Source organism: Oncorhynchus nerka, linkage group LG22, assembly GCF_034236695.1.
Source record: "Oncorhynchus nerka isolate Pitt River linkage group LG22, Oner_Uvic_2.0, whole genome shotgun sequence".
NCBI classification, from domain to species: Eukaryota; Metazoa; Chordata; class Actinopteri; order Salmoniformes; family Salmonidae; genus Oncorhynchus; species Oncorhynchus nerka.
The window spans coordinates 82,104,236-82,130,053 of record NC_088417.1 but is presented as its reverse complement, the minus strand read 5'-3'; the positions used below and the strand labels follow the sequence as shown (position 1 = coordinate 82,130,053).

The window sequence follows — 25,818 nt, the reverse complement described above, 5'->3', positions numbered from 1 at the left end:
TATGAAATTATTGTTAATTTCAAATACCATCTCTTTTTGGATGTGGTCAATTTGCAGTGTACAAATTCATCAGTTATTATGTTTTGGCCATCGACTCACAAAAATGGTCCTGGAGATGAAACTGGTTGCGCTAGGGCACGTTCCAAAGTCATTCCACGGAGGGTCGCGTGTCTGTGGGTTTTCGCTCCACCCCTGTACTTGACTGATGAATCAAGGTCACTAATTAATAAATAACTCCCCTCACCTGGTTGTCTACAGGTCTTAATTGAAAGAAAAAAACAAAACTCACAGACACTCAGCCCTCGGGGAATGAGTTTGACACCCCTGAGGACTCTATGGTCCCTGTCTGGACCTCTGTCTCCAACCAACATTGTAACAAGACACATTCGCATTCACTCACATGTGATTGTCTGTGTTCAAATCCTCCTTAAGATATTTATAAAGTATAAGGGATGAACAAAGATATCCCTCAATAACCTGATAGTGCTAATTTCATTTGTCCTGAGACTGATACCAGACAGTCCCACCCTCTTCAACACTTTCTCAATATCTCTCAAACATTCTCTAAGAGGAAAACCTTCCCCCCTCTTCCCAAATACTGGCAGCTTGTTAATATGCGCCCAGGAACTATTCTTTGATTGGCTGAGCTCACTTCCTGTAATTATAAGGGAGGAAGTCGGGGTGAGAGGGGTCGCAGCTTGCTAAACTTAGCCCTGCGGACAGACCTAGATTCAGACCCATGACTACCCGGTGTGTGTCTATAGGGGAGCCCATAGGTTTAGGTTTTTAACTCAAAGGAAATAGGAGTAACCTGCAGTGGCGGCAGGGTAGCCTAGTGGTTAGAGCGTTGGACTAGTAACCGGAAGGTTGCGAGTTCAAACCCCCGAGCTAAACAAATCTGTCGTTCTGCCCCTGAACAGGCAGTTAACCCACTGTTCCCAGGCCGTCATTGAAAATAAGAATGCGTTCTTAACTGACTTGCCTGGTTAAATAAAGGTAAAAAAAAAAAATACCTGGAAATCTGTCAAACAACATTTTACATATTATCTCACTTGTGAAACACAGACCCTGCAGTCTTCCATAATCACAGGACTGGTCTTCAACATCTAGTAGGTTATTTATTGATCACATTTTTAATATTTGTTTTATTTAACTAGTTAAAAACAAATTCGTATTTACAATGACGGCCTACACCAGCCAAACCCGGACGACGCTGGGCCAATTGTGCGCCGCCCTATGGGACACCCAATCACAGCCGGTTGTGATACAGCCTGGATTCGAACCATTGTGTCTGTAGTGACGCCTCTAGCATTGAGATGCAGTGTCTTAGACCGCTGCCCCACTCGGTAGCCACAAGGGAGACGACCTTGTGGCATATGGGAGACGACAATCATTCACAGTGACAAACCAAATGTTTTCTTCAACAAATACCTGTCAGGTGCATTGTCATCATCTCTCCTCCCAATATCAATGTGTCTCATTTTCAACATCCTGGTTATTACCAGACTGCCCATGTGGCAAGGCCTGTATCACACAGTCGTTTCCACACCGGAGACGAATACCTTTACACAACTACCATAACAAGACCTCCCAAGACCACCACGTGGGTAAGTTACACACTAAGACAGAGTCCGACGCCAGAAACACACAGACCCCAACAGTGAAACACTCCCAGCCTCAGTCTGTGGTAGGTCACAAAAACACAGGCCTGCCAACCACCCTCCAGCCTCCCTCCACATCCCTGTAGGCTATGGTGTTGGTGTGTCTGTGGTGCTGCTGCCAATCCTGGGTGGTAGTGAGATCACTGTGTGGTTCATTCTAGACCACTCACTCAGGCTTCCATCAATGATCCTCTCTGTATTGAATAGGACTGCATGTTATATCCTAAATGGCACACTATATATTGTACTACTTTTGACCAGACCCCTATGAGACTTGGTCAAAAGTAGTGCACTACATAGGGAATAAGGTCCCCTGGTGTATAGTGGCATGGGGTCAAGGGTAATATTTGATTGGACTGAAACCCCATTTAAAGACAGTCATGCCACAATGCTTTGTTCTGTTCACCAGTCTATCGCAGAACTCCACTAGACCAGAGAGACACACATGCACCCAGTGTGATAGAACAATACAGTAGGCCAATCTCTTGTACTGAACCCAGGTCCACTCCGTCTTAATATGTGAGTATACTACAGTATATCTCCCCCCAGGCGCTGAGAAGACTGTACGTCCTGTGCGTCTTCCGCAGGTTGGTTAACGGGGATCCTAATAAATCTAAAATAATGAGCAGAATCAATCCAGGACTCTGCCAGAGGCTGTACTTCAACATCACACAGAGTTCATTATTAAGAGACACTTTCAATGAGATCGCTAGCAAGGGGTGTAAGGTCATACTGGGACTATATTAATAGACAGTAAACAATACTTCACAGGTACACCAAAAACACTCATTCCCCTCTAGTCACAATTGGTAACATTGCTTGTATCATCAAGAGGAACCAGTATAAAGCAGAATTTTCTATGATTACTCTCATAATATTGAAAATCAGAGTTGATCAAAAGTCTTACGGTATTGTAAAAGTAGCGTTTTGCAAATGTATCCAAATATTAAGCTATAATCTTATGCTATTTAAGAAGTATTTCTCGTTTGAGGTGTATTTTCGAGGGCTTTAGCCTACAGTAAATCACTTGATCTAAAGTGGCATTTGGAGATTTATTGTGTGGCGATAATTGCTAAATGCTGATAAACATCAACGCCAGCTCCTGAAACCAGAGCAGAGGAAGCAGGCGAATCAGAGTCGGTTTGTGATAGTTCAGGGATGCTAATTTAATCCATCACAGCCGTCAAAACCTGTGTATCATGACTGAATTATATGACACGCAAACTAAACACAAAATACCACCACTTTTACATTCTGACAGAAGTGAGGATACAAGCTAGCGAACAGAATTGATGCAAGCTAAAACTTCGCGCTTGCTATGAAAACACCTGGTTTTCTAAACAAATTTACCTTTTCCTCGCGTAGAATAGAAGGATTCCGATATGATGGTTTGGTCACAATTATTTTGAGAATTTCGTCTAGGCTTCTTCGTTTTACTACGTTTGTGTTGTGTCGATTTCTAACTTCTCCAAGTGACCGGGCTCTACATAACATTAGCTACGTTTTCGCCGCCCGGTGTTGGGCTCCCACCTCCGACGTCTTGGAGAAGTACAGTTTGGTCCCCCGCTGCTCTAAGTGTCCCTTTCGTTTCACTTTATCTACGGATGGAAATCTTTATTGCATAATATGCAACCACTTGACATTTTCCCCTATAACTTTTTTTCAGTCATTGTTTATTCAAAAGGTACATTCTAGTCTGCACTTTTGTAGTGTCATAATGTCATCATTCATTTGAGGCAAGACAGGACACCTGAGAGAAATGTGACCTCCCGTTTCCTTGGAGATCGTCTAGGTGAGCGTGTGAGGGGACTCGGTGCCTGTCTGTATAACCTCATCTGACACTGAACAATATTGTTACATTGCTGCATAATGTCTGTGTAGCAAAGAAAGGTTGGTTTATTGAACACCAATCCTAATATAAATTGGCATTAAACGTACAAACGTTTTGAGCTTCATCATCACGCTGTTGGCTGCATATGGGGTATTAATAGAATCAACCAGTCATATTTAGACGTTTTGATCTGGGATCTCTATAGTGACACTATGACAAACAATGAAAACATAAACATAAAAACACACATGACTGAATCCTTACTACTTTCAAAGACTTTATATGAAATTGTAGTTTTATTTTTTACAAATAGAAGACCAATACACTTGGATTAATGTACTGTATTTCTCAATACAATGGTGTTCTTCCCACAAAGGCCTAATACAAATCACAATAACACTGGCATTGTAGAGAAAAATGGTAACATTTTTTATTCTGTAGTTTGGATGAGTAACATCATGGAAAATACGATTGGTAATGGAATGAATTACACCAATAAACACCGCACAGGCAAGCATTCATCAGTGGCAGCAAAGGCTAAATGGTGTCTAAGTTTAGGTTAAAAATGTATGGAAATTGAATCCATAAAAATACTTTGAAAAATCAATACAACAATAAAGTCAGAAAACCCCAACTGCTAATAAAATAACAGCTGTCTGTCCTGACCGTCTGACTTGGTCAGAAAATCCCTACTGCTAATAAAATAACAGCTGTCTGTCCTGACCGTCTGACTTGGTCAGAAAACCCCTACTGCTAATAAAATAACAGCTGTCTGTCCTGACCGTCTGACTTTGTCAGTAAACCACTATGTGCAACTGACCCTAGAAAGCCCAAAATACAGTACATTCCTACGTCCCTCCAGCCCCAATAAATATACTACCAGGATAAATACAGATCTGTCTACAGATTCAAACAGACCAGCAGAGAGAGAGACAGACAGAGACAGACAGAGACAGAGAGAGACAGACAGAGACAGACAGACAGAGAGAGACAGACAGAGACAGAGAGAGACAGACAGAGACAGACAGAGACAGACAGAGAGAGACAGAGACAGACAGAGAGAGACAGAGAGAGACAGAGAGAGACAGACAGAGACAGACAGAGACAGATGAGGGGAGAGGGGGGGGCCTAGTTGTTCTCAACAACACATTATTTTTCAATAAGGTGATAATTGATTTGAATATGTCCACTGATTAATGTTCATTTGATAAGGTCCCCATTATATACTAAAATAAGACTTTAATTAGACTAACTACTATACATGCTAAGGTATCATATGTAGTGAATTTTCATTTATGAAATAAATTCATGTTGAGGGCTTGAAGAAATGTCATGATGAGCCAGATGTGGCCCCGGGCCGCTACTTGTGATGAACCTTACGTGTTCATCTAACTACAGGATATTCTTGTACTGTATGTAAAGAACATTTCAATCAGATATTTCATGAAAAATCATACCTCCCTTCAAGTCAACATACTTTCTCCCATCATGCACTTTGTCTGACTTAAACAAATCTTCAAATATCTAATGAATCTAAATCGGTAGAAAATACACTAGGTACTTTTTCATACCTTCATTTTAGCAAAATATTTTCCCCTTTTATATGGCACAAGCGGTGAATGGTAAACAACACACACACACGCACACACACACACACACACACACACACACAAACACACACACACACACACACACACAAAAACACACACACACACACACAAAAACACACACACACACACACACACACAAAAACACACACACACACACACACACACATCAGAGAAGATGACATAAAGCTTAACTGCCCATAACTAAACATATGTTAATAAAAGTCATAATCAGGTAAATCAATCTTTTAAAACTACCAAAAATATCAACAACTCTGTTCTTCACTCCTGAGGGTGGGTCAGATCTGGACTGTATTGGCATGTTTCTTGCACAGAGCCTTGTCCTTTTTAGAGAAGAAGGCTTGGCCCTCCAAACTGGTGTTGCAGACCTGGACAAAGACAGACAGAGTACAGTAGTGCTACAACCCTTCAATGTTATCTACTCCCCTACTCTCTCCATGCCCCTCTCTCTCTCTCCCTGCCCCCCTCTCTCTCTCCATGCCCCCTCTCTCTCTCCATGCCCCCTCTCTCTCTTCATGCCCCCTCTCTCTCCCCTCTCTCTCTCCATGCCCCCTCTCTCTCCATAACCCCTCTCTCTCTCCATGCCCCCTCTCTCTCCATAACCCCTCTCTCTCTCCATGCCCCCTCTCTCTCTCCATGCCCCCTCTCTCTCTCCATGCCCCTCTCTCTCTCCATGCCCCCTCTCTCCTCCATGCCTGCCTCTCTCTCTCCATGCCTGCCTCTCTCTCTCCAGCCTGCCTTTCTCTCTCCATGCCCGCCTCTTCTCTCTCCATGCCCCCTCTCTCTCTCCATGCCTGCCCCTCTCTCTCTCTCCATGCCCCTCTCTCTCTCCATGCCCCCTCTCTCTCTCTCCATGCCTGCCTCTCTCTCTCCATGCCCCCTCTCTCTCTCCATGCCCCCTCTCTCTCTTCATGCCCCCTCTCTCTCTCATGCCCCCTCTCTCTCTCTTTTCATGCCCCCCTCTCTCTCTCCATGCCCCCTCTCTCTTCATGCCCCCTCTCTCTCTCTCTCTCCATGCCCCCTCTCTTTCCATGATGCCCCCTCTCTTTTCATGATGCCCCCTCTCTCTCCATGCCTGCCTCTCTCTCTGCCCCCTTTCTCTCTCCATGCCTGCCTCTCACTCTCCATGCCCCCTCTCTCTCTCTCCATGCCCCCCTCTCTCTTCATGCCCCCTCTCTCTCTCCATGCCCCTCTCTTTTCATGATGCCCCTCTCTCTCTCTCTGCTCTCTCTCTCATGCCCACCTCTCTCTCTTCATGCCCCCTCTCTCTTCATGCCCCCTCTCTCTCTCTCTCTCCATGCCCCCTCTCTTTCCATGATGCCCCCTCTCTTTTCATGATGCCCCCTCTCTCTCTCCATGCCCCCTCTCTCTCTCTCTCTCTCTCCATGCTCCCACCATCTTCATGCCCCCCTCTCTCTCTCCATCTCTCTCTTCATGCCCCCTCTCTCTCTCCATGCCTGCCTCTCCATTCCTCTCTCTCTCTCTCTCTCTCTCTCTCTCTCTCTCTCCATGCCCCCCTCTTCTCTCTCTCCATGCCCCCTCTCTCTCTGCCTGCCTCTCACTCTCCATTCCTCTCTCTCTCTCTCTCTCTCTCTCTCTCTCTCTCTCCATGCCCTCTCTCTCTATCCATGCCATCTCTCTCTCTCCATGCCCTCTCTCTCTCTCTCTCCATGCCCCCTCTCTCTCTCTCTCTCCATGCCCCCTCTCTTTCCATGATGCCCCCTCTCTTTTCATGATGCCCCCTCTCTTTCCATCTCTCTCTCATGCCCCTCTCTCTCTCTCCATGCCCCCCCTCTCTCTTCATGCCCCCTCTCTCTCTCATGCCCCCCCCTCTCTCTCTCATGATGCCCCCTCTCTCTCTCCATGCCCCCTCTCTCTCATGCCCCCTCTCCTCTCTCCATGCCCCCTCTCTTTCCATGATGCCCCCTCTCTCTCTCCATGCCTGCCCTCTCTCTCTCTCCATGCCTGCCTCTCACTCTCCATGCCCCCTCTCTCTCTCCATGCCCCCTCTCTCTTCATGCACTCTCTCTCCCATTCCTCTCTCTCTCTCTCCATGCCCTCTCCCTCTCTCCATGCCATCTCTCTCTCTCCATGCCCTCTCTCTCTCTCCATGCCCTCTCTCTCTCTCTCATGCCCCCTTTCTCTCCATGCCCCCTCTCTGCCTCTCCCCATGCCCCCCTCTATCTCTCCATGCCCCCTCTCTTTCCATGATGCCCCCTCTCTCTCTCCATGCCCCTCCATCTCTCTCTCTCCATGCCCCCCGCCCCTCTCTCTCTTGCCCCCTCTCTCTCTCCATGCCCCCCTCTCTCCATGCCCTCTTCATGCCCCCTCTCTCTCTCCATGCCTGCCTCTCTCTCTCTCTCTCCATGCCTGCCTCTCACTCTCCATGCCCCCTCTCTCTCTCCATGCCCCCTCTCTCTCTCCATTCCTCTCTCTCTCTCTCTGCTCTCTCTCTCTCTCTCCATCCCCCTCTCCATGCCATCTCTCTCTCTCCATGCCCCCTTTCTCTCCATTCCCCCTCTCTCTCCATGCCCCCTCTCTCTCCATGCCTGCCTCTCACTCTCCATGCCCCCCTCTCTCTCTCCATGCCCCCTCTCTCTCACCATTCCTCTCTCTCTCTCTCTCTCCCATGCCATCTCTCTCTCTCCATGCCCCCTTTCTCTCCATGCCCCCTCTCTCTCATGCCCCCTCTCTCTCCATGCCCCCTCTCTCTCCATGCCCCCTCTCTCTCCATGCCCCCTCTCTCTCCATGCCCCCTCTCTCTCCATGCCCCCTCTCTCTCCATGCCCCCTCTCTCTCCATGATGCCCCCATCTCTCTCTCCATGCCCCCTCTCTTTCCATGATGCCCCCTCTCTTTCCATGATGCCCCCTCTCTCTCTCCATGCCCCTCTCTCTCTCTCCATGCCACCCTCTCTCTTCATGCCCCCCTCTCTCTCCCATGCCCCCTCTCTCTCCATGATGCCCCCATCTCTCTCTCCATGCCCCCTCTCTCTCATGCCCCCTCTCTCTCTCTCCATGCCCCCTCTCTCTTCATGCCCCCTCCTCTCTCTCTCCATGCCCCCTCTCTTTTCATGATGCCCCTCTCTCTCTCTCTCTCCTCCATGCCCACCTCTCTCTCTTCATGCCCCCTCTCTCTTCATGCCCCCTCTCTCTCTCTCTCTCTCATGCCCCCTCTCTTTCCATGATGCCCCCTCTCTTTTCATGATGCCCCCTCTCTCTCTCCATGCCCCCCTCTCTCTCTCTCTCTCTCTCCATGCCCACATCTCTCTCTTCATGCCCCCTCTCTCTCTCCATGCCTGCCTCTCTCTCTCTTCCCATGCCTGCCTCTCACTCTCCATGCCCCCTCTCTCTCTCTCCATGCCCCCTCTCTTTCCATGATGCCCCCTCTCTTTTCATGATGCCCCCTCTCTCTCTCCATGCCCCTCTCTCTCTCTCCATGCCCACCTCTCTCTCTCCATGCCCCTCTCTCTCTTCATGCCCCCCTCTCTCTCTCATGCCCCCCCTCTCTCTCATGCCCCCTCTCTCTCTCTCTCATGCCCCCTCTCTCTCCATGCCCCCTCTCTCTTCATGCCCCCTCTCTCTCTCTCTCTCATGCCCCTCTCTTTCCATGATGCCCCCTCTCTTTTCATGATGCCCCCTCTCTCTCTCCATGCCTGCCTCTCTCTCTCCACTCTCTCTCCATGCCTGCCTCTCTCTCTCCCCATGCCCCCTCTCTCTCTCCATGCCCCCACTCTCTCTCCATTCCTCTCTCTCTCTCTCTCTCCATGCCCCTCTCTCTCTCTCTCCATGCCCCCCCTATCTCTCCATGCCCCCTTTCTCTCCATGCCCCCTCTATCTCTCCATGCCCCCTCTCTTTCCATGATGCCCCCTCTCTTTCCATGATGCCCCCACTCTCTCTCCATGCCCCTCTCTCTCTCTCCATGCCCCCTCAGCTCTCTCTCTCTCTTGCCCCCTCTCTCTCTCCATGCCCCCCTCTCTTCATGCCCCTCTCTCTCCATGCCTGCCTCTCTCTCTCTCACTCTCCATGCCATCTCTCTCTCTCCATGCCCCCTTTCTCCATCCATTCCCCCTCTCTCTCCATGCCCCCTCTCTCTCTCCATGCCTGCCTCTCCTCTCTCTCCATGCCCCTCTCTCTCTCCATGCTCTCCATGCCCCCTCTCTCTCTCCATGCCCCCCTCTCTCTCTCACCATTCCTCTCTCTCTCTCTCTCTCCTCCATGCCATCTCTCTCTCTCCATGCCCCCTTTCTCTCCCATGCCCCCTCCCCTCTCTCTCATGCCCCCTCTCTCTCCATGCCCCCTCTCTATCCATGCCCCCTCTCTCTCCATGCCCCCTCTCTCTCCATGCCCCCTCTCTCTCCATGCCCCCTCTCTCTCCATGCCCCCTCTCTCTCCATGATGCCCCCATCTCTCTCTCCATGCCCCCTCTCTTTCCATGATGCCCCCTCTCTTTCCATGATGCCCCCTCTCTCTCTCCATGCCCCTCTCTCTCTCTCATGCCACCCTCTCTCTTCATGCCCCCCTCTCTCTCCATGCCCCCTCTCTCTCCATGATGCCCCCATCTCTCTCTCCATGCCCCCTCTCTCTCTACATGCCCCTCTCTCTCTCTCTCCATGCCCCCTCTCTCTCCATGCCCCTCTCTCTCTCTCTCTCTCCATGCCCCCTCTCTCTCCATGCCCCTCTCTCTCTCTCCATGCCCCCTCTCTCTCCATGATGCCCCCATCTCTCTCCTCTCCCCCCCTCTCTCCATGCCCCCCTCTCTCCCATGATGCCCTCATCTCTCTCTCCATGCCCCCTCTCTCTCCACCATGATGCCCCCCATCTCTCTCTCCATGATGCCCTCATCTCTCTCTCCATGCCCCCTCTCTCACCATGATGCCCCCATCTCTCTCTCCATGCCCCCTCTCTCCTTCCATGCCACCCTTCCCATGCCCCCTCTCTTCCATGCCCCCTCTCTCTCCATCTCTCTCTCTCCATGCCCCCTCTCTTTCCATGATGCCCCCTCTCTCTCTCCATGCCACCCTTTCTCTTCTCTCACGCCCCCTCTCTCTCCATGCCCCTCTCTTTCCATGCCCCCTCTCTCATGCCCCCTCTCTCTCTCCATGCCCCCCTCTTCTCTTCATGCCCCCTCTCTTTTCATGCCCCCTCTTCTCTCCATGCCCCCTCTCTCTCTTCATGCCCCCTCTCTCTCTCCATGCCCCCCCTCTCTTCATGCCCCCTCTCTCTCTCTCCATGCCCCCTCTCTCTTCCATGCCCCTGCCTTCATGCCCCCTCTCTCTCTCCATGCCCCCTCTCTCTCTCTCCATGGCTCCCTCTCTCCCTCCTCTCTTTCCATGATGCTCTCTCTCTCCCCATGCCCCCCCCTCTCTCTCTCTCTCTCTCCATGCCCCTCTCTCTCTCTCCCCATGCCCCCCTCTCTCTCATGCTCTCTCTCTCTCCATGATGCCCCCTCTCTTTTCTCCCCCTCTCTCTCATGCCCCCTCTCTCTCTCTGCCTCTCTCTCTCCATGCCTCCCTCTCTCTCTCTCTCCATGCCTCCCTCTCTCTCTCTCTCATGCCCCCTCTCTCTCTCTCTCATGCCCCCTCTCTCTCCCCCTCTCTTTCCATGCCCCCACTCTCTCTCCATGCCATGCCTCCCTCTCTCTCTCTCTCTCTGCCTCCCCTCTCTCTCTCCATGCATGCCTCTCTCTCTCCATGCCTCCCTCTCTCTCCCTCCTCTGCCTCCCCCTCTCTCTCTCCATGCATGCCTCTCTCTCTCATGCCCCCTCTCTCTCTCTCCATGCCCCCTCTCTTCCATGCCCCCCTCTCTCCATGCCCCCTCTCTCTCTCTCCATGCCCCCTCTCTCTCTCTCCATGGCTCCCTCTCTCTCTCCATGCTCTCTCTCTCTCTCCATGCCCCCCTCTCTGTCCCCCCCTCCCCCTCTCTCTCTCCCCCTCCATGCCCCTCTCTCTCTCTCCCCATGCCTCCCTCTCTCTCTCTCTCTCTCCATGCCCCCTCTCTCTCTTCATGCCCCCTCTCTCTCCATGCCCCCTCTCTCTCTCTCTTCCATGCCCCCTCTCTCTTCATGCCCCCTCTCTCTCTCCATGCCCCCTCTGTCCCCTTCATGCCCCCCTCTCTCTCCATGCCCCTCTCTCTCTCATGCTCTCTCTCTCCCCATGCCCCCTCTCTCTCTCTCTCTCCTCCATGCCCCCCTCTCTCTCTCCCCATGCCCCCATCCTCTCTCTCTCTGCCCCCTCTCTCTCCCCCTCTCTCTCTCCATCTCTCTCTCCATGGCTCCCTCTCCCCCTCTCTCTCTCTCTCTCCCCCATGTCCCCCCTCTCTCTCTCTCTCCATGCCCCTCTCTCTCTCTCCCCATGCCTCCCTCTCTCATCTCTCTCTCTCTCTCTCCATGCCCCCCTCTCTCTCTTGCCCCCTCTCTTTCCATGCCCCCCTCTCTCTCCATGCCCCCTCTCTCTCTCCATGCCCCCCTCTCTCTTCATGCCCCCTCTCTCTCTCCATGCCCCCTCTGTCTTCATGCCCCCTCTCTCTCTCCCATGCCCCCTCTCTCTCTCTCTCCATGCTCTCTCTCTCCCCATGCCCCCTCTCTCTCTCTCTCTCTCCATGCCCCTCTCTCTCTCTCCCCCCTCTCTCCATGCCTCCCTCTCTCTCTCTCTCTCTCTCTCTCTCTCCATGCCCCCTCAGTCTCTCTCTCTCTCTCTCTCTTCATGCCTCCCTCTCTCTCTCCATGCCTCCCTCTCTCTCTCCATGCATGCCTCTCTCTCTCCATGCCCCCTCTCTCTCTCTCCATGCCCCCCTCTCTCTCCATGCCCCCTCTCTCTCTCCATGCCTCCCTCTCTCTCTCTCCATGCCTCCCCTCTCTCTCTCCAAGCATGCCTCTCTCTCCATGCCCCCTCTCTCTCTCTCCATGCCCCTCTCTCTCTCTCATGCCCCTCTCTCTCTCTCTCTCTCTCTCTATCCATGCCCCCTCTCTCCTCTCCATGCCCCCTCTCTCTCTCCATGCCCCTCTCTCTTCATGCCCCCTCTCTCTCTCCAAGCTCCCTCTCTCTCTCTCCATGGCTCCTCTCTCTCTCTCGCCCCCTCTCTCTCCCCCATGCCCCCCTCTCTCTCTCTCTCTCTCCATGCCCCTCTCTCTCTCTCTCCATGCCTCCCTCTCTCTCTCTCTCTCCATGCCCCCTCTCTCTCTTCATGCGCCCCCTCTCTCTCTCCATGCCCCCTCTCTCTCTCCATGCCCCCCCTCTCTCTTCATGCCCTCACCTCTCTCTCTCCATGCCCCCTCTCTCTTCATGCTCCCCTCTCTCCATGCTCTCTCTCCATGCCCCCTCTCTCTCTCTCTCCATGGCTCCCTCTCTCTCTCTCCATGCTCCCTCTCTCTCCCCCCCATGTCCCCCTCTCTCTCTCTCTCTCTCCATCTCTCTCTCTCTCTCTGCCCCCCCTCTCTCTCTCTCCCCATGCCTCCCTCTCTCTCTCTCTCTCTCCATGCCCCCTCTCTCTCTCTCTCTCTCTCTCTCTCTCCATGCCTCCCTCTCTCCCCCTCTCTCCATGCCTCCTCTCTCTCTCTCTCTCTCCATGCCTCCCTCTCTCTCTCTCCATGCCTCCCTCTCTCTCTCTCCATGCATGCCTCTCTCTCTCCATGCCCCCTCTCTCTCTCTCCATGCCCCTCTCTCTCTCATGCCCCCTCTCTCTCTCCATGCCTCCTCTCTCTCTCTCTCCATGCCTCCCCTCTCTCTCTCCATGCATGCCTCTCTCTCCATGCCCCCTCTCTCTCTCTCATGCCCCTCTCTCTCTCCATGCCCCCTCTCTCTCTCCATGCCCCTCTCTCTCTCCATGCCCCCTCTCTCTCATGCCCCTCTCTTTCTCCATGCCCCTCTCTCTCTCTCCATCACTCTCTCCATGCCCCCTCTCTCTCTCCATGCCCCTCTCTCTCTCTCTCTCTCTCTCTCTCCATGCCCCCTCTCTCTCTCCATGCCCCCTCTCCCCTCTCTCTCTCTCCATGCCCCCTCTCTCTCTCCATGCCCCTCTCTCTCTCTCCATGCCCCCTCTCTCTCTCTCCATGCCCCTCTCTCTCTCATGCCCCTCTCTCTCCCATGCCCCCTCTCTCTCTCTCCATGCCCCTCTCTCTCTCTCCATGCCCCCTCTCTCTCTCCCATGCCCCCTCTCTCTCTCCATGCCCCCCTCTCTCGCTCCATGGGAGGCTGACTTACTGCACACACGAAGCAGGTATCATGCCAGGTGAATCCCAACGCCTCCAGAAACTTGTCTCCTGCCTCGATGGGAAAGTCGCAACCATGGCAACTGGTACCAAAGAGTTGATAGTAGTCTGAATGGGAGAGGGTCAGTATAATGTTACTTTCATGACGCAAATTATTTCACAGTGCCGTTCATTCCCTAAGACCTTGCTTATTGTGACCTCTCACCTCTTTCACAGTATGGCAGCCCGTCCTCCAGGTGGAAGGTGTTGTTTCCGATTGGCTGCTGGCAGGACGCACACAGGAAGCAGTACACATGCCATGTCTGCTTCAGGGCATTGATGACTTCCTGTATAAAAAAATACAAGGGATTATAGGGAATTATAATACTCATAATGCCATAACTTGATTTCAATATGTTTCTGTGCATCAGAAGAGGAAGCTAAGATAGTTGAGCAAGGTGGACAAGCCAAGACACTATACTGTCTCCTAAAGTATGTCACTCACCCCCAGGATCTTCTGCTGGTGCAGGTAGGGGCAAGATACTATACTGTATCCTAAAGTATGTCACTCACCCCCAGGACCTTCTGCTGGTGCAGGTAGGGGCAAGATATTATACTGTCTCCTAAAGTATGTCACTCACCCCCAGGACCTTCTGCTGGCAGCTGGTGCAGGTAGGGGCAAGATACTATACTGTCTCCTAAAGTATGTCACTCACCCCCAGGACCTTCTGCTGGCAGCTGGTGCAGGTAGGGGCAAGATACTATACTGTCTCCTAAAGTATGTCACTCACCCCCAGGACCTTCTGCTGGCAGCTGGTGCAGGTAGGGGCAAGATACTATACTGTCTCCTAAAGTATGTCACTCACCCCAGGACCTTCTGCTGGCAGCTGGTGCAGGTAGGGGCAAGATACTATACTGTCTCCTAAAGTATGTCACCCACCCCTTCTGCTGGACCTTCTGCTGGTCAGCTGGACCTTCAGGTAGGGGCAAGATACTATACTGTCTCCTAAAGTATGTCACTCACCCCCAGGACCTTCTGCTGGCAGCTGGTGCAGGTAGGGGCAAGATACTATACTGTCTCCTAAAGTATGTCACTCACCCCCAGGACCTTCTGCTGGCAGCTGGTGCAGGTAGGGGCAAGATATTATACTGTCTCCTAAAGTATGTCACTCACCCCCAGGACCTTCTGCTGGCAGCTGGTGCAGGTAGGGGCAAGATACTATACTGTCTCCTAAAGTATGTCACTCACCCCCAGGACCTTCTGCTGGCAGCTGGTGCAGGTAGGGGCAAGATATTATACTGTCTCCTAAAGTATGTCACTCACCCCCAGGACCTTCTGCTGGCAGCTGGTGCAGGTAGGGGCAAGATACTATACTGTCTCCTAAAGTATGTCACTCACCCCCAGGACCTTCTGCTGGCAGCTGGTGCAGGTAGGGGCAAGATACTATACTGTCTCCTAAAGTATGTCACTCACCCCCAGGACCTTCTGCTGGCAGCTGGTGCAGGTAGGGGCAAGATACTATACTGTCTCCTAAAGTATGTCACTCACCCCCAGGACATTCTGCTGGCAGCTGGTGCAGGTAGGAGCAAGATACTATACTGTCTCCTAAAGTATGTCACTCACCCCCAGGACCTTCTGCTGGCAGCTGGTGCAGGTAGGGGCAAGATACTATACTGTCTCCTAAAGTGTGTCACTCACCCCCAGGATCTTCTGCTGGCAGCTGGTGCAGGTAGGGGCAAGATACTATACTGTCTCCTAAAGTATGTCACTCACCCCCAGGACCTTCTGCTGGCAGCTGGTGCAGGTAGGGGCAAGATATTATACTGTCTCCTAAAGTATGTCACTCACCCCCAGGACCTTCTGCTTGCAGCTGGTGCAGGTAGGGGCAAAGAACTTCTCATAGCAGTGAGCACAGTACACTGTTCCCCTCTCCTCCACGAAGCCAGACTCCACCAGAGACATGTGGCAGTGGGAACAGTTAAACTCCTCAGGGTGCCAGGACATGCCCATGGCCACCAGGAAAGGACCTCTGTGGAAGATAGGAGGTGGTCAGAGGTCAGGGTAACAAGGCAAAAAGAGAGGTTGACTTGTTTTGGTCAAATTAATTTTAAACACCACTTTATCAATTTCAGATGTATTTGAAAGGGACTAAACTAATCAGACGTAAACCCTTAGGATTAGGCTGTGTCCAACATTCTAATATAGTGCACTACTTTTGACCACACATGGCTTCCCATACTGACTGTTGGTACTGACCTGATGACCTTGTCACAGTGGCCACACATGGCTTCCCATACTGACTGTTGGTACTGACCTGATGACCTTGTCACAGTGGCCACACATGGCTTCCCATACTGACTGTTGGTACTGACCTGATGACCTTGTCACAGTGGCCACACATGGCTTCCCATACTGACTGTTGGTACTGACCTGATGACCTTGTCACAGTGGCCACACATGGCTTCCCATACTGACTGTTGGTACTGACCTGATGACCTTGTCACAGTGGCCACACATGGCTTCCCATACTGACTGTTGGTACTGACCTGATGACCTTGTCACAGTGGCCACACATGGCTTCCCATACTGACTGTTGGTACTGACCTGATGACCTTGTCACAGTGGCCACACATGGCTTCCCATACTGACTGTTGGTACTGACCTGATGACCTTGTCACAGTGGCCACACATGGCTTCCCATACTGACTGTTGGTACTGACCTGATGACCTTGTCACAGTGGCCACACATGGCTTCCCATACTGACTGTTGGTACTGACCTGATGACCTTGTCACAGTGGCCACACATGGCTTCCCATACTGACTGTTGGTACTGACCTGATGACCTTGTCACAGTGGCCACACATGGGGGTGCGTGTCCCCGCTGCGATGTGTTCTGCCCGCTGTACCAGGGAGTTCTGGTCCTTAGGGTGCGCCTGGGGGGCAGGGCGGTCAGAAACTTTGGGTACTGTGGGTACTGGTGCAGTGTTGCTGACCCTCCCAAAAGAGGGCGCAGCGCCACCCTTAGAGAAACCTAAAGCAACAGAAAATACACCACAGTTGTTTCAATCACACCATACAGAGATAAACAAAAGATCCCATCCATTTGAGCTATATAAAAAACATTGACCAACTGCTGTGTCAGGTAATCAAAACACTAACAACGTACTGCAGACAGGCAGAGCAGTACAGTAGCTGTATTTACATGGCTGTGTGCATTGCTAGCTAAACCTAAAGACATCTTAGCTTAGGAATGGTGGGCAGGTGTGATCAGGTATGAATGAGTATGCTGCTTGCTACCAGATTATATTAGATCTAGCTGTGACCTCCCTGTCTTTAGCATGGGCCAGCTGTGTCGGGCAGATCCACTCCACAACGCCCAAACAATGGATCAATCTTCCCCACCGGGGTGAAGACACAACATTACCATAGCCAGAGGAGACATCTGACAAAATGCCCCCCAGCCCCTCAGAACGCGGAGTGGCGAAGAAGAGACTATTCTCCCCTTCTCTCCATTCTTCCCTCTCTCCTCTCTCTCTGGCTGCATAGAGACATCCAGGCTGACATCAAAGATGTCTTCCCTCAGAGGGGGATGGGGTGAGGGGTGGAGGGGGACAGAGACTCTATTGAAAAGGAGAACCCAATCAAAGAGCGGTGGACTGGGGGGTCAGAGAGCAAGTGCCCCCTCGATTTTCTCATAGTGGAGAGCAAACGAGCTGAATAAACATGACTGGGGACTGGCAGAGAAGGGAGAAGAGCGGAGAGGAGAGGACTTCCATGAGAGTGGATGAGAGAGATAGAGAAAGAGCGAGAGAGACGGGGGAGCCAGAGAGAGAGAGACGGGAGAGCCAGAGAGAGAGAGACGGGGGAGCCAGAGAGAGAGAGACGGGGGAGCCAGAGAGAGAGAGACGGGAGAGCCAGAGAGAGAGAGACGGGGGAGCCAGAGAGAGAGACGGGAGAGCCAGAGAGAGAGACGGGGGAGCTAGAGAGAGAGGGAGACGGGGGGAGCCAGAGAGAGAGAGAGAGACGGGGGGAGCCAGAGAGAGAGAGAGAGAGACGGGGGAGCCAGAGAGAGAGAGAGAGAGACGGAAGAGCCAGAGAGAGAGAGAGACGGGAGAGCCAGAGAGAGAGAGAGAGACTGGAGAGCCAGAGAGAGAGAGACGGGGAGCCAGCGAGAGAGAGAGACGGGGAGCCAGAGAGAGAGAGAGACGGGGGATCCAGAGAGAGAGAGGGACGGGGAGCCAGCGAGAGAGAGAGACGGGGAGCCAGCGAGAGAGAGAGACGGGGAGCCAGAGAGAGAGAGAGAGGGGGAGCCAGAGAGAGAGAGAGAGACGGGAGAGCCAGAGAGAGAGAGAGACGGGGGGGAGCCAGAGAGAGAGAGACGGGGAGCCAGCGAGAGAGAGACAGAGGAGCCAGCGAGAGAGAGACGGGAGAGCCAGAGAGAGAGAGACGGGGAGCCAGAGAGAGAGAGAGACGGAGGAGCCAGAGAGAGAGAGACGGGGAGCCAGCGAGAGAGAGACGGGGAGCCAGCGAGAGAGAGACGGGGGAGCCAGAGAGAGAGAGACGGGGGAGCCAGAGAGAGAGAGAGACAGAGGAGCCAGCGAGAAAGAGACGGGAGAGCCAGAGAGAGAGAGACGGGGAGCCAGAGAGAGAGAGAGACGGGGAGCCAGAGAGAGAGAGAGGGGAGCCAGAGAGAGAGAGAGACGGGGAGCCAGAGAGAGAGAGACGGGGGGAGCCAGCGAGAGAGAGACGGGGGGGAGCCAGCGAGAGAGAGACGGGGACCCAGAGAGAGAGAGAGAGGGGGAGGCAGAGAGAGACGGGGAGCCAGAGAGAGAGAGAGACGGGGAGCCAGAGAGAGAGAGAGACGGGGGAGCCAGAGAGAGAGAGACGGGGAGCCAGAGAGAGAGAGACGGGGAGCCAGAGAGAGAGAGACGGGGAGCCAGCGAGAGAGACACGGGGGAGCCAGAGAGAGCGAGACGGGGAGCCAGCGAGAGAGAGAGACGGGGGAGCCAGAGAGAGAGAGACGGGGAGCCAGAGTGAGAGAGAGACGAGGGAGCCAGAGAGAGAGAGACGGGGAGCCAGAGAGAGAGAGACGGGGGAGCCAGAGAGAGAGAGACGGGGAAGCCAGCGAGAGGGAGACGGGGCAGCCAGCGAGAGAGAGACGGGGGAGCCAGAGAGAGAGAGAGAGACGGGGAGCCAGAGAGAGAGAGAGACGGGGAGCCAGAGAGAGAGAGAGAGACGGGGGAGCCAGAGAGAGAGAGAGACGAGGGAGCCAGAGAGAGAGGGAATGGGGAGCCAGAGAGAGACAGAGACGGGGAGCCAGAGAGAGAGAGACGGGGGGAGCCAGAGAGAGAGAGAGAGAGACGGGGGAGCCAGCGAGAGAGAGAGACGGGGAGCCAGAGAGAGAGAGAGACGAGGGAGCCAGAGAAAGAGAGACGGGGAGCCAGAGAGAGAGAGAAGGGGGAGGCAGAGAGAGAGACAGGGAAGCCAGCGAGAGAGAGACGGGGAGCCAGTGAGAGAGAGACGGGGAGCCAGAGAGATAGAGACGGGGAGCCAGCGAGAGAGAGAGAGACGGGGATCAGAGAGAGAGAGACGGGGAGCCAGAGAGAGAGAGACAGAGGAGCCAGAGAGAGAGAGAGAGACGGGGAGCCAGCGAGAGAGAGACGGGGAGCCAGAGAGAGAGAGAGACAGAGGAGCCAGAGAGAGAGAGAGAGAGACGGGGAGCCAGCGAGAGAGAAACGGGGAGCCAGCGAGAGAGAGACGGGGAGCCAGAGAGAGAGAGAGACGGGGAGCCAGCGAGAGAGAAACGGGGAGCCAGAGAGAGAGAGAGACAGAGGAGCCAGAGAGAGAGAGAGAGAGACGGGGGAGCCAGCGAGAGAGAAACGGGGGAGCCAGAGAGAGAGAGAGAGAGACGGGGGAGCCAGCGAGAGAGAAACGGGGGAGCCAGCGAGAGAGAGACGGGGGAGCCAGAGAGAGAGAGAGACCTTTGGAGCCAGCGAGAGAGAGACAGGGGAGCCAGAGAGAGAGCAAGGAGGGAAGAGAGCATAAACTGTATATGACATTGTCACTGTGTGTTGGCTCTATGCTCTAACTAACCCCTGAAGAGGCTTTGGGCAGGCTGTAAGGGAACACTGGAGATTTGTATCTCTGTTTCACTTGAACCACAGCAGGGCTGCCAAACCTCTGGTCCAAACCCCTGGTCCAAACCCCTGGTCCAAACCCCTGGTCCAAACCTCTGGTCCAAACCCCTGGTCCAAACCCCTGGTCCAAACCCCTGGTCCAAACCCCTGGTCCAAACCTCTGGTCCAAACCCCTGGTCCAGGTCCATTAAACTTCTACTTCAACCACATCTGGTTAAGTTGGTCTTTTAAATGTCCTGTTGAGTGACCGTTTAGAGGCAGCAGTTTCTAGCCCAGTCCCAGGGCTTAGGGGACATGTTCTTGGTTGACACAATGACAGGAGTGCATGGTGGCAGGGAGGGAGGGAGCAATGGAAGGAGGGAGGTAGAAAGAGGCTGGATAGATGAGTTTTTAAGACAACACTCATCTCTCTCTGATAAACATCTGGGAGATGTATCACCTTCTGTCATCAATGCTGCCTGGCTTTTACACAGATGGCGGACAGAGGTCATAGTTCTCTCTCACACGAACAGTAACACATACACACACACACAGACCCATGGAACACACCACAACACCTGTATACAACCTAATACCAATCCTGTCCTGCCCAGTGGAGGCTGCTGAGGGGAGAGCGACTCAAAATAATGTCTGGAACGGAGCGAATGGAATGGCATCAAACACCTGGAAACCATGGAAACCATGTGTTTGATGTATTTGATACCATTCCACTGATTCTGCTCCAGTCATTTGAACGAGACGGTTCTTCCCAACTAAGGTGCCACCAACCTCCTGTGGTCCTGCCTGCTGCTATGAAAAACATGACATATTTAGCACTAGCAGGGGGAATGGTAGAATCACACAGAACATACCATGCATCTGGCCTGGTTCCACACAGTCAGTATGAGGTATGTGTTTGTGAACACAAGGTCAAGTAAGCGTAAATGTGATACATACTCTATCTAACAGAGAGGTATCTGTGGTCTCATACACCCCCTTTCAACAGCTCTCACTTGAGGTCCCCAGGGAGGCAGTAGGTAAGCATAGGACCTCTCTCGCCTCACACAGCTCTGTAAAGGCCATATATTGTATATTCATATTATGTATGAGAACATACTGCAATAGTAATCTTAGTAATAATGACTCCTAATGACTTCCACAGAGAAAGCTGCAGTTCTCACAGACCCTGAATCGTCTTTGTTTATAAAGAGCAGGACATCTTATATATAATTCTACGTTTTCACTCAGGAATCGTGGAAAAGGAGCCTATAATTTGAGCTCATTAGCTGAATACAGCTTGTTTTATGCTGCTCTAATAAAAGCACTGATTCAATGGTGAGGGTTTCCAGTAACAGCACAGGTCTGCCCCCTGCAGGTCAAGAGAAGCTGCTACATGAAGTCACAGTTAATGAGTACTGTTGCCTGTCTCAGGGTGTCTTCAGGTGGAAATTGAGAACAAAGGGATGCAGCCATAAGAGGTTAAAGTCAGAGCCAAATGGTTCATAAAGCTACTAGCTGACCTCACATTTCAGTCATACACATAAACATTCTTCCCCTAAATAAATGTTTGAGTAAAGGGCAGAGCTCTCAACTTAGAAAAATTAAAGATGTATATTAGCATTTCTGACTCATCCATGTTCAACAAAGGCTGTAATATAACTCAGCTTCAAGCAAATATGTTGTTTTATCATAGCAGCAGGTCACACACAATAACAGAAACATCATCAGAATGTGTAAACACAGCCAGGTGAGTGAACCTAACCACAGAATCCTCTGGGCAGACAGTCAGAAGAATAGCATAGTGGTAGTGTCATGGTGTTACAGTACCTGCTGAGCCTCCAGCTGGCCAGGAGGGTTTGACCTGGGCAGACGGGGTCTTCAAGGTGGGTGGCGGGACACTGCTGCCATTCCTGGGGGCTCCTGGGACTTTGGTCATGGTCTTCACTGATGTTGTGATGTGGTCACTGGGCTGGGCATTCTCAACAACTTTACTGGAGAACAGAAAAGGACTGCTTGTAGGTCATTGTTCATGGACACACATGAACGCCTTTGAACGCACACACGTTTGTTTTACTATCCTTGTGGGGACCAACAATTGATTTCCCGAACCCTAACCGTTAACCAGTGGAGGCTGCTGAGGGGAGGCTCATAATAATGGCTGGAACAGAGTAAATGGAATGGCACCAAACACCTGGAAACCTTGTGTTTGATACAATTCCACCTATTCCGCACCAGCCATTACCATGAGCCCGTCCTCCCCAATTAAGGTGCCACCAACCTCCTGTGCCATTAACCTTAAATCTAAACCTAACTCTATCCCCACAAGGATAGTAAAACTGAAAAACCTATACACATACACAAATATAAATACACACATACACACACACAGACACTCCATCATACTTCAGAAATGCTTTTCCTTTCTAGTATTCAAGGTTCCCAGGTTCTGGTAGGGTTGGTGTTGTTTATTCAGGACTATTCACATCACCAGGCTGTGCCAACTGAGGCCTGTCAGTCTCTCCCTCAGGCCCAGGCCATGTTTGTTATGGCAACCGCAGCCATGGTTACAGTACAGTATGAGTTTAATCCAGGACAGCTGTTAGAATGTCATTCCATTACAACACGCCTCCCCACTAAAAACTATGCAGACTTACTTCATTCTTTTCGGCGTTAGTAAAACTCCCACATTCTGTATTCTCTCCTACCCCCAATATAAAAATGTGCTTCTCTTCCTGTTCAAGTGCATGTTTATGTGCAGACCATGCCCAAAAATAACTAAATAGTTGTTGGAAATACAAGTGCATTGGAAGCGCTGTTTTGAAGACAAAAAAAACCCAGGCACTAATCATTACAATGAATTAGCAGGAAGCTCAGAGACACACTCAACCATCAGGCCAATTAAGAGGAGAGATGATTGGATTAAAAGATGTGTCTGATGAAAACCATGGTCAGTATATCCAATAAGGATACAGGATACTACCCAGCGTCCAGATGGCGCATCACTAAGGAACACAGGAACACAATTAGAGTTGGCATGGTCTCTATCTCTCTCATTCTCTCTTTCTCTCCGTTCTTACTCTCTTTCAGTGAAATAATGGATGTAGTGGAGCTGCTCATAACAACACAACTGTGTTGTTCTTTCAGACTCTGCAACGTTTCCCTCCATGACATTGACGGTTCTATAAATAATGCTTGTCACTAGTGCCTGAACCCCTATGGTTAGGTCTGTACTACTCGTGGTGTTCAGACTATCAAGGATTGGAGCAAGCACGCTCAGTATGGGCAAGCTGTATCCAGAAAGTAGCTGGTTCGAATCCCAGGTGAGAACGACTTGCCCTTAGGCAAATAACCTGACTTGAGTCTGACTTGATTTGCTCCGGGTCATATTGAGTTGTATGAATGTAAAATTGGTCAGCTACGCTGTCATTTAAATATGTCTTGAGGATACTGCCCTCTACTGACGATAAGGATCCATTACTATAGACCAAGCATTTTTTTAGCAAATGCTCTTATTCAGAGCTACTTACAGTAGTGAGTGTATTCATTTTCATTCTTTTTCGTACTGGTCCAGTGTGGTAATGGAACCCACAACCCTGGCGTTGCATGCGCCATGCTCTACCAACTGAGCCCCTACTGCACAGTCAAGTGTTTAGATACTGTGTTTACATACTGTGTTTAGATGCTGTGTTTAGATACTGTGTTTAGATACTGTGTTTAGATGCTGTGTTTAGACACTGTGTTTAGATACTGTGTTTAGACACTGTGTTTAGATGCTGTGTTTAGATACTGTGTTTAGACACCGTGTTTAGATACTGTGTTTAGATACTGTGTTTAGATACTGTGTTTAGACACTGTGTTTAGATACTGTGTTTAGATACTGTGTTTAGATACTGTGTTTAGACACTGTGTTTAGATACTGTGTTTAAATACTGTGTTTAGATACTGTGATTGTGTTTAGACACTGTGTTTAGACACTGTGTTTAGATACTGTGTTTAGACACTGTGTTTAGATACTGTGTTTAGATACTGTGTTTAGATACTGTGTTTAGATACTGTGTTTAGATACTGTGTTTAGATGTGGGTTTAGATACTGTGTTTAGACACTGTGTTTAGATACTGTGTTTAGACACTGTGTTTAGATACTGTGTTTAGATACTGTGTTTAGATACTGTGTTTAGATACTGTGTTTAGATGCTGTGTTTAGACACTGTGTTTAGATACTGTGTTTAGACACTGTGTTTAGATACTGTGTTTAGATACTGTGTTTAGATACTGTGTTTAGACACTGTGTTTAGACACTGTGTTTAGATACTGTGTTTAGATACTGTGTTTAGATACTGTGTTTAGATACTGTGTTTAGATACTGTGTTTAGATACTGTGTTTAGATACTGTGTTTAGACACTGTGTTTAGATACTGTGTTTAGATACTGTGTTTAGATACTGTGTTTAGACACTGTGTTTAGATACTGTGTTTAAATACTGTGTTTAGATACTGTGTTTAGATACTGTGTTTAGACACTGTGTTTAGATACTGTGTTTAGACACTGTGTTTAGATACTGTGTTTAGATACTGTGTTTAGATACTGTGTTTAGATTTACTGTGTTTAGATGCTGTGTTTAGATGCTGTGTTTAGATACTGTGTTTAGACACTGTGTTTAGACACTGTGTTTAGATACTGTGTTTAGATACTGTGTTTAGATACTGTGTTTAGACACTGTGTTTAGATACTGTGTTTAGATACTGTGTTTAGATACTGTGTTTAGACACTGTGTTTAGATACTGTGTTTAGATACTGTGTTTAGATACTGTGTTTAGATACTGTGTTTAGATGCTGTGTTTAGACACTGTGTTTAGATACTGTGTTTAGACACTGTGTTTAGACGCTGTGTTTAGATACTGTGTTTAGACACCGTGTTTAGATACTGTGTTTAGATACTGTGTTTAGATACTGTGTTTAGACACTGTGTTTAGATACTGTGTTTAGATACTGTGTTTAGATACTGTGTTTAGACACTGTGTTTAGATACTGTGTTTAAATACTGTGTTTAGATACTGTGTTTAGATACTGTGTTTAGACACTGTGTTTAGATACTGTGTTTAGACACTGTGTTTAGATACTGTGTTTAGATACTGTGTTTAGATACTGTGTTTAGATACTGTGTTTAGATGCTGTGTTTAGATGCTGTGTTTAGATACTGTGTTTAGACACTGTGTTTAGATACTGTGTTTAGACACTGTGTTTAGATACTGTGTTTAGATACTGTGTTTAGATACTGTGTTTAGATACTGTGTTTAGATGCTGTGTTTAGACACTGTGTTTAGATACTGTGTTTAGACACTGTGTTTAGATACTGTGTTTAGATACTGTGTTTAGATACTGTGTTTAGACACTGTGTTTAGACACTGTGTTTAGATACTGTGTTTAGATACTGTGTTTAGATACTGTGTTTAGATACTGTGTTTAGATACTGTGTTTAGATACTGTGTTTAGATACTGTGTTTAGACACTGTGTTTAGATACTGTGTTTAGATACTGTGTTTAGATACTGTGTTTAGACACTGTGTTTAGATACTGTGTTTAAATACTGTGTTTAGATACTGTGTTTAGATACTGTGTTTAGACACTGTGTTTAGATACTGTGTTTAGACACTGTGTTTAGATACTGTGTTTAGATACTGTGTTTAGATACTGTGTTTAGATACTGTGTTTAGATGCTGTGTTTAGATGCTGTGTTTAGATACTGTGTTTAGACACTGTGTTTAGACACTGTGTTTAGATACTGTGTTTAGATACTGTGTTTAGATACTGTGTTTAGACGCTGTGTTTAGACGCTGTGTTTAGACACTGTGTTTAGATACTGTGTTTAGACACTGTGTTTAGATACTGTGTTTAGATACTGTGTTTAGACGCTGTGTTTAGACGCTGTGTTTAGACACTGTGTTTAGATACTGTGTTTAGACACTGTGTTTAGATACTGTGTTTAGATACTGTGTTTAGATACTGTGTTTAGACACTGTGTTTAGATACTGTGTTTAGATACTGTGTTTAGATACTGTGTTTAAATACTGTGTTTAGATGCTGTGTTTAGATGCTGTGTTTAGACGCTGTGTTTAGATGCTGTGTTTAGACGCTGTGTTTAGATACTGTGTTTAGACACTGTGTTTAGACGCTGTGTTTAGATGCTGTGTTTAGATGCTGTGTTTAGACGCTGTGTTTAGACGCCGTGTTTAGACGCCGTGTTTAGACACCGTGTTTAGACACCGTGTTTAGATACCGTGTTTAGATACCGTGTTTAGATACCGTGTTTAGATGCCGTGTTTAGATACCGTGTTTAGATACCGTGTTTAGATGCCGTGTTTAGACGCCGTGTTTAGACGCCGTGTTTAGACA

The 25,818-nt window shown here is 50.0% G+C and overlaps 2 protein-coding genes across 10 annotated transcripts in view; both read right to left on the bottom strand.

Annotated features, from left to right (window-relative positions):
* The window catches only part of LOC115119318 (bone morphogenetic protein receptor type-1B-like), a 177,020-nt gene extending 173,772 nt beyond the window's left edge, over nt 1-3,248 (bottom strand). The window contains exon 1 of the mRNA XM_065007475.1: nt 3,012-3,248. The gene's annotated coding sequence lies outside the window, so the exon portion shown is untranslated. The remainder of the gene's footprint in view (nt 1-3,011) is intronic.
* Nucleotides 3,249-3,766: 518 nt separating this feature from the next.
* Nucleotides 3,767-25,818, bottom strand: part of LOC115105854 (PDZ and LIM domain protein 5-like) — a 163,800-nt gene continuing 141,748 nt past the window's right edge. For all 9 annotated transcript variants that reach the window (XM_065007466.1, XM_065007467.1, XM_065007468.1 and 6 more), the window contains 6 exons: nt 21,253-21,416; nt 16,145-16,340; nt 15,157-15,337; nt 13,534-13,654; nt 13,321-13,436; nt 3,767-5,488 (listed from right to left, as the gene is read on the bottom strand). In XM_065007466.1, the coding sequence (XP_064863538.1) occupies nt 5,399-5,488; nt 13,321-13,436; nt 13,534-13,654; nt 15,157-15,337; nt 16,145-16,340; nt 21,253-21,416 (868 nt within the window). In that variant the 3' untranslated portion in view covers nt 3,767-5,398. The remainder of the gene's footprint in view (nt 5,489-13,320; nt 13,437-13,533; nt 13,655-15,156; nt 15,338-16,144; nt 16,341-21,252; nt 21,417-25,818) is intronic.